Source organism: Camelus dromedarius, chromosome 2 (assembly GCF_036321535.1).
Source record: "Camelus dromedarius isolate mCamDro1 chromosome 2, mCamDro1.pat, whole genome shotgun sequence".
Taxonomy (NCBI): Eukaryota; Metazoa; Chordata; class Mammalia; order Artiodactyla; family Camelidae; genus Camelus; species Camelus dromedarius.
In genome coordinates this window covers 51,947,888-51,965,081 of record NC_087437.1, presented here as the reverse complement: position 1 = coordinate 51,965,081, position 17,194 = coordinate 51,947,888, and the positions used below count along the sequence as shown (strand labels likewise).

General features: G+C 35.1%; 1 protein-coding gene across 4 annotated transcripts in view; it reads right to left on the bottom strand.

The window, feature by feature from the left end:
* VPS8 (VPS8 subunit of CORVET complex) overlaps positions 1-17,194 on the bottom strand; it is a 222,944-nt gene that overhangs the window by 194,324 nt on the left and 11,426 nt on the right. For 3 of the 4 annotated variants that reach the window (XM_064493453.1, XM_031452660.2, XM_064493456.1), the window contains exons 4-8: positions 15,238-15,368; positions 11,158-11,251; positions 7,515-7,547; positions 6,488-6,542; positions 491-615 (exon numbers count right to left, since the gene is read on the bottom strand). In XM_064493453.1, the coding sequence (XP_064349523.1) occupies positions 491-615; positions 6,488-6,542; positions 7,515-7,547; positions 11,158-11,251; positions 15,238-15,368 (438 nt within the window). Of the gene's footprint in view, positions 1-490; positions 616-6,487; positions 6,543-7,514; positions 7,548-11,157; positions 11,252-15,237; positions 15,369-17,194 lie in introns of those variants that run through there. The other variant, XM_064493459.1, reaches the window with a different exon arrangement.

The following is a 17,194-nucleotide window of genomic DNA, read 5'->3' as shown; positions in this document are numbered from 1 at the left end:
AATTAATGAGTCAATCTCTTTGGCACCGGTAAAAATTACAGAAAAAAGGCTTACTGCCAAACCAATTAGTGATACATAAATCAGAAGAAGAGTAAAAACAAAACTTATTTCTGGTTTTCAGAAGTAAAAAAAAAATGTATCAAAATAGTTATCTAGAAACACAGTAATAAGAATACACAAAGCAGAATACAGTGTACTTAAAAAGCAGCAACAATAATCCACACTATAGTAAGGAAGTAAATTTTGTGTAATAGCCTTGTTGGTTTATAAAAGCTATTTACTTATATGGACATATGAATTAAGATATTAAAAATCAGACTCTGGCTCAGTCAATATTTAAAAATTTGAACAAAAGTCAGACTAAGCAATCTCAGGTTAGCTCTACAGACATGTTACTTTATAACACACATTTTGTTCTTTGAGATGTTAATCTAAACAGTTTTTTTTTTTTTTTTGCATTGTCTATGGATAAAATAAAGTTCTTATTTACCTGTCCTTTAGCAAAGCCACAGAGAAGTCTTGAGCAGTCATTGTTGATACTGAGGGCAGAGATGGCTCCATATTGGCCCCCAACACTAGTGCTACCCAGACAGAGTCGCAAAGCTTGATTCTGATCTAAAGAGAGCAATCGGTAACATCAAGTGAAAGAAGTGAAGGAAAGAATAAATATATATTTAGGATAGGCTTGTTTTCAAAGACTTGGGAGGTAGCAAGAATCAAAAGAATCAAGTACTGAAACTGTCTGCCTAAAATAGTGTTTTCCATGATCCTTATTTTGTCAGGGCCACCATATACAGTTAGTGGATTATCCGTATACCTAATTCTGCAAACTGTCAAGATTCAGAGGTTGGGCAGCAATGATCTGCATATATCACTACTTTGGTTCATGCGTGTAAGGCAATGAATGAACTGCAAGTAAGAGAACAAAGGCAGAAATTTCCACACCAGCCTCACAAGGAAGCCCCATTACTCTGGGCTGCCCGCCTTCTAGGCAGATTAGTGTTTGAATTGCATCCTGCTGGGCTCCTTTGTAATCCCTGCCTTGAGATCCAAACTCTATATGGTTCTGATCCACCAATACTTAAAGACACTCACTACTGCTGTCTACTTTAACAAAGTTCATACTTTACATCAGATTATTTTCATACTCTTATAACTCAGGGAAAGTAAGTGTAGGAGAATTAAGGATTATGACAAAATAGAGAATAAGGGTACCACTAATAAAATGGAGACAAAGAGGGAAGGAAAGAGACATATCTAATTTCTACATTAAAAACCAAACATGATTCTGCTTTCCTGACCATGGGTCCCATGTACTAAAAACTAGCTAAGACAGGGACCAAATTATTAATGTTGGTCACTCCTGAAATATGTTTTCTTTAAATTTTTTATTGAAATATAGTTGATGTATAATGTGTTAGTTTCTAGTGTACAGCAAAAGTGATTCAGTTATATATATTATTTTTCATATTCTTTTCCATTATGGTTTATTATAGGATATTAAATACAGTTCCCTGTGCTACACAGTAGGTCCTTATTATTTATCCATTTTACTGAAATATGTATTAAATTTACATCCCACAGGACTATGTTAATGAAAACATTCTCAACTTTTCTCCTTGACTTTTACAATGTATTCATTATTTTTATAATGTTCCTTTATAAGGTAGCATGGCTGTGATGTAATGGGCAGTGCATAAAATGTAATCTAGTTTAACTCCACATAGATATTTGCCAATTCTTATTGCTGTCTTTATATATTCTATATTTATGATGCCGTATTAACAAACTTCCTATTATACAGTTTAGACTAAATCCCGAAAGGTAGAATTTCTGTGGAAAGAAGGAAGCAGCATCTCATTGAAAAGGTTTCTTCTGCTAGAAGAGCATTCTGTAGTCCAGATCATTCTAGGCAATTCCGAGGAAAGGCGTTTGGTGTAGATAAACATAAAACCTCTTCCAAACATTAAAATTCTAAAGTTACATAAAAAGAACAAAAGGACCTGGACAGAAGCAAGAAAGGTGAAACTCAGAGCTTTCTACATCCTCCTTCTTCAAGGGGGCTCTTGATCTGGGTAAGAAATATGTAATGAGACTTATCATTTTTCCTATATACATCACAGAGTTGATATAGACCTTAAATTTTTTAAATGTTTATGAAAATTTTGAAAACTACCCAGTGGTACAAATGCAAACAATTATTATTAGCTTACCATGTAATTGAGAGAATTTAACGACTAAATATCACAAAAAGCACACCTATTTGACAGTGCAGCGAATTGTATCTAGTTCTTCATTAGCATATCTTTCAACTTTACTTAGGGTGGATCTCCTCAGCATATTCTAGACTTAAGAGTAATGTGCTAAGTAGCAAAGAAAAGCCATAAATAACGTGTAAGTCTAAAACAGCCATAAAACCTAAATTTGAACATACTTCAAGAATTTCTGCTCTCCTTCCATATACCAAAACTAACCTAATCCTCTATTTCTTCACCCCTGATTTGTTTTAATTAGATCCCGAAGACCGTCAAAGACGAAAATACCTAGATCCTAGAAGGAATCAAAATCTTATTATGTGTGTACAACTCTACTTTTATTGCCAGTATTCACCATTCTTCACTACTACTCTTTTGTGCATACTAAAATATTCTCCAAGACAAAAGGACAAGGAGAAAAGAGATACTAGGAAACATTTTTCATCAATGATCTTAAAACGGCAAAGCACTTTACCCAACCTCCATTTAACAAAGACACGGAATTACAGTTCTCCATTCTCTCTGTAAAGCTTACTGACTGCAGCCCTGGACACGCTGACCCCCGATGGCTAACTGGCTATTTTCTAGAATGCAGATGCTTACAAAGAATCAGTTGCATTCATTTCTAAATCTGTTCATGCCACTGTAATGTTACTGTACTTGAGAAATTTAACTAAACAATATGTAAAGTGATGAAACAAAATGAAAAAGAAAGCTGTTGTTTCTATGAAAACTAAATAAATGCTTTAGAAAAACTTGGTAAAGATGAGTTGCTTTAAGTAACTGTCATGAAATAAGGCGTGGACAAGGTAACTGCAGAAGACTGAAAAGAAGTTTTGAAAATTTAAAATTTTGCAAACTCCAACTGATTGACAGGTGCCTAAGCTTTTACCTCTTTTTTTTTTTTAATTAAAAGTGCAAATTTTACATGACCCATTACTGATGCAGGTTATGCCAGAAAAGCTGCTGTAGATCTCCAACTGGCAGATACAAACTCAAAAGAAAAAGTTTTCGGCTTCACCAAAAGATAAAGGGGAAAATGAATATATCTTTTCAGTTAAAACACTGAAGGTATGCATATATTTATAATTGTTAATAATTCCCTGCTTTAACCAATTTCAATTAGCTGATTCTTTTCAATAAGCATTTCATAAGAGGGCATCGACTACAACTGATAGCATTCGCTTTTCCAGAAAAAAGTCTCTCATGCAAAACCAAAATTACTATACCTTTTCCTTTGAATCCATGGAGAAATGATCAAAAGAGAGAAAAGCAAGAAATCAGTTCAAAAGTTCAGAGAAAAGAAAGGCAAAATTTCAAGAGTGTAAGTGATAAACTTTAGTTATCTGTGGGAATGATACTAAATGTGATTAAACGATGTGTCTAGCCTTTATGATTATATTCAGGTATCGGTTATGGGAAAAGAGAAAATGCATAACATCCAAATTTTAGCACAGTAAATCCAAGTCTATTAAGTTTGACAGAAAGAAAACAATTTCAAAAACATAATCTAAAGTATACTAAAAACAAAAAAAAAGGAAAACTAAAGGCCTTAGGATAGGGAGACATCTTTATTAAATAGATTTGAATTTTTGTGATCTTGTATTTAGATAAGAATCAAGATACACAAAAATACCACATACCTATAATTCCATAAGAAAAGGCAACACACATCACCTTTAAGATGCTTACAATGATTAGTATTTTAAAGACCCAGGCCTCTATTCCAAAGAGAATCTAATGGTATTTAAACAAGTACAGTTCTTCCTGCTGCACTTTTTCCTGCGATCAACAAAGATGTTTAAGAGATCAGATGTAACCCAGACCTCTATTCTAAATACTTCGTAATATTATTACTCTGCCACTGGTTCCTGGCTTTCAAGCAAATCCGTTTGTTTAAATGTATTGTCCAAATATCTGATTCTTACAAAAGTAATGAGCAAAACATATTAACTGCACGATTAAAACCCCAAAGCATAAATAGATTACATTTCTTCCTCAAAATGTTCACTTTGGTGTACTTTCTTTTTCATGAGACTGTAATGAAAAATATTTAATAAAGTCTACAAGAAAGCTGCTAGTCTAAAAAAGTTAGGAAAGCAGACATAAGGAAATTAAGGAGACAGTAGTGAAAGACACTATACTCTTCTTCTCCTCTGTTAGCTTCTATTTTTAAAGTATTCATTTTAACTTGTTGCAGTAACCTCCACATGGGTTTGATTATAAGCAGGCACATATTCTCATAACCTTGTAGTAAGGAAGGGATATTAAAGCAGAGCCGAGGAAAAGTGAGTACTGGTAAGTGGGAACAAAACTCAACATGCATTCTGCTGACAGATAAACATGTGCATCATATTCTATCCTCATTCATTTTAGGTCGTCTACTCTTTTCTTCATATATCTTGGAATTTGCCTTCTTTTTTCTCAGGACAGGAGAACTGCTTAGAAGGATGAAAAAGCACTCACCTTAGGATTCAGTATTCCATGATTCTTAATTTGGCTTAATTTGTACATGTCACTTAACCTGTCTGGTTCTCAGTCACCTCATACATAAAATAAGGGCAGTGAACCACAAGTCTTTTTAAGATCCTTCCCCAAAATTCTATCAATCTAATTCCAACTGAGCCCCCTTAGGAAAATAAGCATTCTGATACCTTAGGAGAACAAAATGGTAAAACTTTCCAGAAGGCAATTAGGCAATATACTTCAGAAGTGTTTAAGATGTTCATACTCTGACCACTTTTAGAAATTTGTCCTAAGGAAGTAATCACGTGCACATAAACATAGTGATGTTCATCACTCTTTATTTAGAAACAACCTATATGTCTTATAGTAGGAAGTGATTAAGTAAATTATGGTGAGTCCATTTTAAAAATACTATGTGACCATTAAAAATGATGTTTCAGATGAATACATTATTACATGGAAAGATGTTCATTATAATGAAAAAATAGGTTACAAATTAACACAACCCCATTTGAGGGTGTACACATATATGTACACATGTACATAAAAAAAGATTAAAAGCCCATACAAAAATGTCAGGGATTATTTCTAGATAGTAGAATTTGGTATATCTTCAACCTTTCACTTATCTAAATTTTCTATTATGAACACATATTATGGAATAAGAAAAAAAACTATTATTTAAAGAATCAATTCTAAAGTTCTCTCAAGAGAATCATATTTTTGTTTCCATTTTTCTCATCCCCAGACAATAAAACTTTTTTAAGTCAATCACCTTTGAAAAGACTAGGTGTTAAAATCACATTGTAAATAAGGCTTTTGGCATAATGGAAAATTTATAAATAGGAAGTCAAATTGTTCAAAAACAAGGGAAAATAACTAGTTATTAACTCATATGATAAAGATGCAAGGCCCACAGAGATCAAATTGTGGTTCTGCTTTTAAGTGTTCCCAAGCAATCCTTACACAATATCCTATGGATTCCTTACTAAAATGCAGTGTCATCAGGAGTTCCATTTAACAGAGTTGCAAAAGGCTTAGGATCCATAAGAGGACACTAAAAATGACAGAGAAAGTATTATCTAGTAGTTTTTAAACAAAAAAAAAAAAACAGAACAAAATGTTCTGCTCATAGTATTGAATGCAAAAGCAAAGAAAGATTAATAAAACTAGAGTTAGTCTCAGGTAGGAAAAAATGAGAAAATATACACAGGACTATCACATTCTATACAAATAAAACTAGCTAAGTTCACTTCTCAAACAAAAATAAGAATGTGATTGTTGGCTAAAGATTTTTCAATTTAGAGGGGTTTACAATGTAAATGAAAAAAAATTACTGTCAGTAACAGACACTGAAAGTTACTGAGAAAGCCTGGGAGTCTCTTTCTCTGAAGATCTTTTCCAATAGCTACTATTCAGTTACAATTTAGAATAAAAAAGTACCACCACCACAAACTGGAGGCAGACAAAATGACAATCCTCGCCCCTTTCAACTTTACATTGTTTGTGTCTAGGTCTGCCGAGAATCAGAAGATATAATATGACATGATAGCTTATAAATTCATAAAGAAGAAAATAAACTTGCAATGAGCAACAAAATAAAGCTAAGTAATTTTTAACTATAAAAATACTGACTCCTACTTTTCAAATTTCTCTAACTTTTTCCAAGAAAATTAAGTTTACTATATAAACTGTGATTAAAAGACATTATAAAACCCCTCCAAAATATTTAAATTTAAAATAAGGAAAGCAGTTAGAAAATTTACCAAATATCAAAGCCAATCCATGAGATGTACCCACTGCTATCAGACTGGACACTGCCTGAGAACAAAAGGGAAGATTACATTTTAAGATATTACATCAAGGATCTTGAAATAATCAGAATAGAAGCTGTTGGTTTTCTTTCCTCTAGGCACCAGATAACATACCAACTATTATAAACAAGGAGAATTTCATCTAGAAGGCAAAATGGGAAATGAAACTCAGGACATCTTATTTCTGGGACTCCCTCTAAATTTATTCTAAGGATAACATTATCAAAATATCATATGTTCAACATTATAAGCAAAAACATGCCACTTAACTTCCCCTAACACAATTTTTTAAAAATTCAAGGTCCACACAAAGAGGCACTTATGCTACCCAACCAAGAGCCTCCTATGAGGTGTGGGAAGCGATGAGAAAGCGCCTCTCCAGTTTATTCGTAGGATTCAAAAGCACAAGAAATATTCAAAGCCCAGCCCACCTCTTCACCAACTGACTAATAAGAAAGCTACAGGAGGCAGCTGGAAATAGTTGGAAATAGAAAAGAGGGTACTAGTGCCTTTTAATATCCCCAAGTTCTCTATAATCATGCCACAGATTTACTATTTGGCAGGCTTGGCAATGGAATTCAGAGCTGTTAAGTGTACTATTTACCACAAAGTGATTTTACTGAATACTCTTTTCCATTCCCTATAACCAAAGGTAGGCCAAAACACAGAAGGAGCAAATTCACTTGGGCAGGGTAGTATGGGCAGGGCAGTAAGTACCGCATACAAATAAACTTGGAAAAGGCTAATCATTATTCCATCGTGCTTCTTAAAAAAAAAAACAAAAAACTGAAGAGTAACGATACACTAGAAAAAAAGAGAACACGCAAAAGAGATAAATTTTAAATCTGACTATTGGCAGTAAATGACATATGAATTTATTACCAGAAAATTTATGTAATAACTTTGAACATTAGAAGGATAAATCTAAGAAAACCCAATCAAATAGAAAGCTTTAAAGGATTATTTAAAGTGTACTTACAATTGCTGTAGGCAAGCCAGCATCCACTTTGTCCTAAATAAATTTAAAAAATATATTTGAAAAAATATTCCCATTTTTAAACAGAAAATGGTATAAGGCCCTCTTTTTACACATACTTTGATACAAATCAATTCAGACAAGAGGTAGAACCTTCATTTTTGCCCCCAAGAGAAACTACAAAAGCTATATATACCAACAAAATATAAACAGCACAAGAGTAGATCATTTTATTTTACTAACTGTAACAGAAACTTCAGGAAGGGTACTGATTATAAATAAAAATGTAAAGGAAAAGAGTGAGGAAAGAGGTTCTATTTTCAATAATGTGAATAACTATAAATACTATGGGTCAAAATGATAGGAGTATGTAAAGACTTTAGAAAAGGGAAACATACACTAAAGATATTATTCCTCTAAGTAGGCGCTTTTTACCCAGAAGTTTACACAATAATCCCCTAAATAAAACCAGAGCAGGGTATATTCAGTCAGAATAAGAAATCAAAAATTAAGTGCTAGTCCCAGCTCCTTCCCAGCAACTGTATGACCTTGGCAAAGTTATCTAATCCATCTGAGTACATCTCCTCATGTGTTCAAGGAAATGACAAAAACTTCCCTACCTACCACAATAAGTTGTCCTGAGGATCAAATTAAATATAAAGTATCATATAAATGTAAGGGTATCTATTTGATGTTTCTATGGATTTAAATAATAACAAGGGCCCACAATGATTAGCACTGTAGTAGCAAAGAGCTTTCAAATGTATATATGACACTATTTGATTCTCAAACTGGGAGAGAGAAATAAAACAGCTGGAATTATTCTGATTTTCCAGATTAAGAAAATAGAGTAAGATTCTTAAGATTCAGATTAAGTTTCAAAGAGCTTAACTGACTTGCCCAAAATTATTCAGGAAGTGGTACAACTATGTCTCTAACTCAGGGCTTCCAGGTCCCAGGTCAAGCTCTTTGTATCACTTCTACATTTATTTTCTGTCTGTCCATGTCAATGTGCTCAGTTTGTTATTATAATTTCTCAGAAGGCAGAATCTGTTTTATCCAACTGTATAGACCATCCCAGAAACTAACTTAAGAAACTTACTCCAGGGCACAGGACTATGAGGAAGATCACCAAGGCTGCTACGTACAGGGCTCTGGACGACAGGATATACCCACATATGTGTGAACGCGTGTGTGTAAAGGACGCCTAACATCATACTCGACAATTAAGAAACATGCAATAAATATTTGATAAATGATTGATTTGTGTCCTGGATAGGGAAAAAGAATGAGACAACAGATGAAGAACATAGACTATTTTCAAAATGGAACCTGAATAATGCAATCAGAAGTCAGCTAACTTTAAAAGCTAAAAATCCACCAAGGTGAGAAGCACTTTAGAAGTTACAGAATTTTAGTACTGGTGTTACAGCAGCTTAAGAAGGTGATTCTCAAAAGCCAGGGTGCATTAGAATCACCTGGGATGCCTGTTAAAATGCTGATCCCTAGGCTACACTGTTAGAACTGGATTCCAATTCAGTAGGTCTCAGGTGGTGCCCAGGCACCTGCATTTTCATAAGCACTCTAGGAGACTCATGCACTAGACACATTTTGCAGAAACACTATGTTAAGGTATCTCTATTATCTTAGGTGATCATAAAAATGATAAATACTCTTTAAAAAGTAATTTGAATTAATTTTCAATATAGTCACATCATATGACTTGGAGGAGGATTCCAAAATTAAACAATGAGGTTCACAACTCCAAAAGTTTCATGTCTCCTAGGTGTTCTCCATGCAGACTACAAGGCCATGATGATCAAAGCCCTAGCCATCCCTAATAACACCACTATTCACATAGCTGAAGGCATTTTTGGACTATTCAGGAGAGATAACCAAAAATATAATTAGCTTTACATGTTAATAAACCAACCATCACAGGAAAGCATACAATTTAAATTGAGCTGGTAATCCAAAATTAGGAAAGCAGAGTATGAAGACAGACACAGGAAAAGCAGTTTTCATTTTAACATACCAAAGGAGCTCAGCCATAGCAATGAAATAAGAACAGAATGCAAACACTCTGGGATTTATTAGAATTTTTCCCTCCTCTTCAAGAGAGAGGAGAAACCCTTTTAAATAACAGATTTATCTAATCATTGTTCAGTGTCTGAGTTTTAGTTCAGTCTCCATTATTCAAAATATTTTTAAAACTGCACAGGTGGGTCAAATGACTGTTCTGGTTCATCTTGATTTTGAAAGGAATGAATTTCATCACCTACATAAGGATTAAATTCAGAAAACGTCATGGAAATGTAATCCTCAACAGGTGGTTCCCATTCTAGCAAATATGAGTTACTCTCCACCTAAAAGGGGAAGGACAATTGCCCAGGTTTCCTCCATTGCTTGACTATCTCTCTGTTTAAACTGACTTCATGAAATATGAGCTGGGTCAGGGCATAGCAATTGCCCACAGAGAATGCTTTTTCTTTCTTTCATTTTTTTTGTTTTTTGTTTTTTGTTTTCTTTGGGGGGAGTCTTTTTTATTTTTTTTGTTTGTTTGGGGTTTTTTTTTGGTTTCTGCAATAAGAGCTTTCTCTGATAAACCTGAAAATTGCAATGTGGTTATGGTGTCATGATGCCACTTCTGTATCAATCTCTCACCCTCACGAAAAACCAAAACTTTGTCCAAACTGAATAAGCAAAATACCAATTAAACTCCATGAAAAGGACATAAAAACACATCGAAGTTTCTGGGGCAGGAATCTGTCATCATCATCCTCAGTATTACTATTATTATTTGCAGAATCTATGTATTGAATTCAGAAAACCAAAATGGAAAGACTATATAAAACTATACGCCTTGAAGTCAAAAGCAAAATTTTATAAAACTTAACAACATCAGTATCTATTGTCTTGATGGACTATTAAGTATTTTTGCATTAACCCAGCTCTCTAAATCATTTTCACAAAAGACCACAGATATTCTCTTCCAGCCATTATATACTGGCCACATTCACCAATGCCACCCCCATTTCACAACAAAAAAAGCACTAAACTTGGAGCCCAAAACCCCAATATTGAGTAACTGCTTAATCTCCTAACCCAATGATGTAAGACAAGTTAATATCACCTCTCTGAGTCTGTCTTCTCGTTTGTAAAATAGGATATGGCTTTCCCTATTTTCAAAGTTGTAAGAGTTTATGAAATAAGGTACATGAAAATACTTTCATAAATTATTAAAAAATCACTCAGTTGTAAAAGTTTCTGATCAATCATTTCTCTATATGAAAAGACTAAAAAAACAAGCACTCTACCTCAACCAAATACACAAAATGGCAACTAAACTGAAAAGGAATTTAAAGAAAAGGCAGACAGTGTTTCTTTTAGGCTCACTGCCATATTTCATTTAGGCACACCCAAGACTCTGGGCAGACCTTTATTTCATGGCTGCACTAATTTCTATGTCAAGATGTGTAGCCATGTCTTATGAGTCAAAAATAATCACACAAAACCCATGAAAGCCAGATTCTATTTTTCTTAAGCCTCAGGCCAGGAGAAGTGCTGTGCTTTGTTTTATGCTCATTCCTACTTCATTATGCCATTGCAGGTTATAAAACTGGGGGGACGAGAACAAAATACTTACAGCTGCAGACACTATCTGAGCAGAAATTCCCTTTAAAAGTGAATGTCGCATAACTGATCCATGGAGTGAAAAAGAATCAGGTAATTTCTTTTTCCTTTAAAAAAAAAAAAGAAAAACATTTAAGGACAGGAAAAAAAAAAAAAGAAAAGGCAGAGTCTTTAAAGCTTTGAAATAAGAAAAAAATTAAAACAAAGCAGAAAACACCACTACGTAATTTGTTAGCTCCGTTTTGTGAAGAGGTATAGAGTCTAACAGTCACACATTAAGACGTTGCACTAAATCCACCTTAACCTCAAAGAAGCACAAGCAGGAAAATGAATAAGGCCACCATTCCTTTTTCACTGATTCAACTGTTTCTTGCCCATCTCAAGTAATACAACAAGAGGTTCTGCTACTCATCAGAGGTTGCCCTTAGAGCACGCCTGCTTACACGTCTACATTACCTCTACCTGCTTTCCACCTTTGCCTTCTTTCTTGCCCTCTTCTTGTCTATAACCACCCTCTCACTCTCCAGCCAACCGCCTCAAATTCCCTACTCATTACTCATTTTCTGCTGCACCTACTGACAGCTCCTTTCACTAACCCTATTCATCACAGTATGAAAAATAATTTTAAACTCTTACCAAACATTGAGCACCTACTCTATGGAACTAAAAGTATGCTCTGGGGATACAAAAATAAGAAACTCAAGGTTCCTACTCTCAAGGACTTCATAGCTTAGCTAGAGGGACTAATAAGTAATTCACTCTTAAAAGATAAATGTTAGAAAAGAAACAAATAAAGCACCATAGGAATGAAATAAAGAGCTTAATCCTGTTTGTTAGGGGGATATCAGGGACAACTACAGAAAAGAGAAGGCATCTGATCTGGCCTTGATAGAAAACCAGGAATCTGTCACACAACAAAAAAGCAAAAGCAGAAATATGAAGATGTAATGGTGCACAGTGTGTGGGGAGAATGTGAGTACACAAAAGTCACGGACTGGAAAGAGAGCAGCGGGAGTGCTGAGATTAGTTCAAAATGGTAAGGAGGTTCAGACTGATGCCATGCAACGGAGTTCTGACATTATTGTGTAGGCAAAAAGAAGGTACCATATCTCTTCAGCAGGCAGTGACTAGATCATCAAAAATATTTAAGTTATTGTAGTTCCAGACAAATTTTAGGATTTTTTTTTCTATTTCTGTGGAAAATGCCATTGAGATTTTGATAGAGATTGCACTGACTCTATAAATGGCTACAGGTAGTATGAACATTTTAATATTAACCCATGAACATGGGATATCTTTCCATTTATTCTGTCTTCTTTAATTTCATTCATCAATGTCTTATAATTTTCAGTGTATAGCTCTTTCACCTCCTTGTTCCTAAACTTATTCCTAAGTATTTTATTGTTTTTGACGCTTTTGTAAATGAGATTTTTATTACTTTTTCAGGTATTTCATTGTTAGTTTATAGAAACACAACTGGCCCCAATCAGCCAAAGCAATCTTGGGTAAGAAGAACAAGCCTGGAGGCATCACACATTCAAACTTTATTACAAGCTACAGTAATCAAATAGTATAGTACTGCATTAAAAAAGACACATCGACCAATGAACAGATTAGAGAGCCCAGAAATAACCATCCGCATACACAGTCAACTAATATTTGACAAAGGAACCAAGAATACTCAATAAGGAAAGAATATTCTCTCCAATAATGGTGCCAGGAAAACCTGATAATCACACACAGAAGAATGAAATTGTACTCCTATCTTACACCACTGATAAAGATTAAAAGGATTAAAGATTTAAACATAAAACACCTAGAAGAAAACAGGGGAAAACTCCTTGACACTGATATTGGTAACAATGTTTTGGTTATGTATGACACCAAAAGCACAAGCAGCAAAAGCAAATAAATACCTATTAATGAGACTACATCAAACTGAAAAGCTTTTGCAAAGCTGAAGAAATAATCAGGGGTTGAGGGGTACAACCCAGTGGTATAGCATGTGCTTAGTTAGCATGCACAAGGTCCTGGGTTCAATCGCAGTACCTCCATTAACAGAAAGAAAGAAAGAAAGAAAGAAAGAAAGAAAGAAAGAAAGAAAAGAAAGAAAGGAAAGGAAAGGAAGAAAAGAAAGAGAAGAAAAGAAAAGAGAAGAAAAGAAGAGAGGAGAAAAGAAAGAGAAGAAGAAAGGAAAAAAAATTAAAAAATGAAAAGGCAACCTACAGAATAGGAAAAAATATCTGCAAACCATCCACCTGATAAGGGGTTAAAATTCGAAATATAAAAAGAACTCTTATAACTCAATAGCAAAGAACAACCTGAGTTAAAAAAAAAAAAAAAGTAAGAGGACCTACACAGGCATTTTTTCAAAGAAGACATACAGATGGCCAACAGGTACATAAAAAGGTATTCAACATCAGTAATCATCAGGAAACGCAAATCAAAACCACAAAGAGATATCACCTCATACCCATTAGTACAGCCATTATCAAAAAGACAAAAGAGTAAGTATTGGTGAGGATACAGAGAAAAGGGAATCCTGGTGCACTGTTGGTAGGAATGTAAATTGGTGTAGCCTCTATGGAAAACAGTATGGAGGTCCCTCAAAAAATTAAAAATAGAACTACCATATGATCCAGCAATCCCACTTCTGGGTTATGCATCCAAAGGAAATAAAATGACTATCTCAAAGAGGTATCTGCACTTGCATGTTCATTGTGGCATAATTTGACATAGGCAAGATATGGAAACAACCCAAGTTAAATGTCCATCTACAGATGAATGGATAAAGAAGATGTGTTACACGTGTGTATACACATACACACACACATATACATACAATGGGATATCATTTAGCCATGAGAAAGAAGGAAATCTTGCCATTTGCAACAACACTGATGGACCTTAAGAGTGTTATGCTATACGAAATGTCAGATTGGAGAAGACAAATACTGTACGATCTCACTTATATGTGGAATTTTAAAAAGCCAAACTCACAGAAACAGAGTAGAATAGTGGTAGCCAGGGGCTGGGGAGCAGGGGAAATACAGAGATGCTGGTTAAAGGGTACAAACTTCCAATTTTAAAATAAGTTCTGGGGATCTAATGTACAGCACGGTGACTATAGCTAACAACACTGTGTTATTTATACACTTGAAAATTGCTGAGAGTAGATCTTAGATGTTCTTGCTGCAGAAAGAAATGATAATTATGCAAGGTGATAAAGGTGTTAACTAACCTTATTGTGGTAATCATTTCACAATATATACATACATCAAAGAATCACATTGTACACCTTAAATCTATACAATACTATATGTCAATTATATCTCAATAAAGCTGAAACAATTTAAGCTATCTATTTGTAGGAGAAAGTGGTGAACAAGTTAATATGCCCAGTCATGGCCCCTATCCCAAAAGAGTTGACAACCTAAAGAAGACAGCACTGACAAAGGCAAAATTTAAGAAGCGAGGAAAAATACACCAACAACTTATCAACATTAAAGTTACACATGAATTCAATAAAGTATTTACATTATGCTTCCTCCACTTCTCTTTCCTTTTCATGTGCTCTCTAAGAATCTGGAAGGTGAAAAGCCAAAATGAAGTTATTTAGGGTTAGAAGTCCTTTTCCCAAATCTTTAATCATCTTTTTGACTCTCCTCTGAACCCATTCCAAGGGAATGAAGAAACACTGGAGCTATCCTTAGAGAGTGGGAGGAAGCAGGTGGGGAGCGGAGGGAGCAGCAGGGTGGTGAGGCAGACCAGCTCCACGTTTCCACCACACACCCTGTGCCGGGTTTGATTTGTGTGCTCTCCAAGGGCTCTCCCACTTGTGGGAGTCCTGCCTGTTGTATGGCTTCCTACTGGGGGTGCAGGAGACAGTGGTCATGGCATCCACCTTTTTATCCTCTCCCCTCAACAGTGCCAACATCTTCAGGGTCTAACAAGCAGATGATTTCCACCCAAGTGGGCCCTCTACTTCCTATGCAGGGCTTTACCAGACCATACTGTACTACAAAGGAATATGTACATTTTAAATTATCAAATATTTTAGCCATATGCAAGTGTGACTTAAATGAATACTTACCTTTTTAAGTTGGTCCTGTCACCACTATCTGAGCTTGCCACAGACGAAGTATCATAGGAGTGAGAATCAATAGCATCGATGTTTAACAATGTAGGATCTTCAAGAACAAAAGATTCATCTTCATCATCAGTCTGAAATAGAACAAGGATCAATAAATTCAGAATCCCAAATGCTCTATGAGAGAAGCCAGATAGGTGTTAATGGAGTTCTCCAAAACACTCATGCTTATTCTGCTTTTCACCTCTTTTCCATGCATTGTTATTGACCAGAGAGTCATAGTACAGAATTAAACTTCAACTTTGGACATCTCTCTCTACAAAGAGCTGACTCCAAAAATTCCTTTCTTGTAGAAGGAAAAAGCAGTAGTTATGCAGATTATTGTTAGCTGCCAAACAGTTCTAAAATTCAAACCTGTATAGATGCTTTACTAGTTAACTGACAGCCAATGGCCAACTGGAAGAAAATAAATACCACCTGACTATAAAAAGTATACCCTGAGAAGTATGACAAGCAGACAGAAGAGAGGCATTCTGTGGGGGAGTGTATAGCTCAAGCGGCAGAGCGCATGATTAGCATGCACGAGGTCCTGGGTTCAATCCCCAGTACCTCCTCCAAATATATATAAATAAACCCAATTACCTACCCCTCATAAAGAAAAAAGAGGAAAAAAAATCATTAAAAAAAAAGGCATTTGACAGAAGAGAGGCATTCTGGGCTGAAAACAGCATGTGCAAACACAGTGACTTCATAACATGGGTTTTGCCCATGAAAAAGGAAGTAGTCCAAAATGACTGGAGTATAGGAGCTGGAGGTGATCCTAGAAAGATAAGCTGGGATCCAAACCATAAAAAGCCTTATATTTCACTATACTAGGTGACAGGAGGACCCATGTCTACCTTGTCCACCGGTGTATCCCGAGTGCCTGGTACAATGCCTGACCCATAATCAGTACTCGTTTACTTAATAAGCTAGTGTACTATATACAGCAGGCAGTGGGAAGGCAACTGAGGTCTTTTAAGAAATGGACATACATGATGAGACTCATGTTTTAGAAAGATGAATGGGGCAGTATGAAGTTAGATGAGGACAAGGGGGAAACTGAGGCAGGGAGACTATTAAGAACCAGTGAGAAGACTATTGCAATGTCAAGGAAAGAGAGGAGTCCATTCTAGAAATGCAGCAGGAGTCAAAAGATGAAGTAATGAATATGATTAGAAAATGAAATTTCAAAATTAAAAATCTCATTAGTGGCAAAGGATGACAAGGCCTAGTAACATTATTTCATTCCCCAAGTTCTGAGATTTAGTGTGTCTCAGCAATCTCTAACTTTCTGTAAAATATTCTGGATGTCCATTTCTCCCCAGGGTCTCTTCAGGTTGCTACTAATGAACATGACAGACCATATGCACCCACATATCCTGGAGTAAGTACTTATACTTTCTACTTCTGCCCCCTTATAGTTTTCATAATGTTCTACAACTTAAATTATTTTTACTCTCACTTGTCTACCTCCCTAGCTCCCCGGTGTGTGAAAGCTAGCCAATTTCCAGTCCTATTCCTCTCCCAAAGTCAAAGATGATCATGGAGCACTTTATAATCCCAGTATCTAACACTAGGACCCGAATACACACGGCACCCAAGTTACTACTCAGGATGATAACAATATTATCTCCTCAGTAAACCACTATGACTGTACTTACTGTCACTAGCAGATAGGAAAATTTTGCAAAGACAGTTTTCCTTTATTATGAACTACAGTCTCACTTACATGAGCAATATTTTCTTTGCCATTATTATATAAATATGTACAAATAGGGTTTTGTACACAGTCCTCTAAGATTATTTGTATTTCTCACTTAGTAACTAAAAGGAGAATAAGACCATGTTATTAAAACTGACTAAAATTAATCTCTTCATCTCTAAATGAAAAATTTCCTCTATATTAGAAAGCAATAAA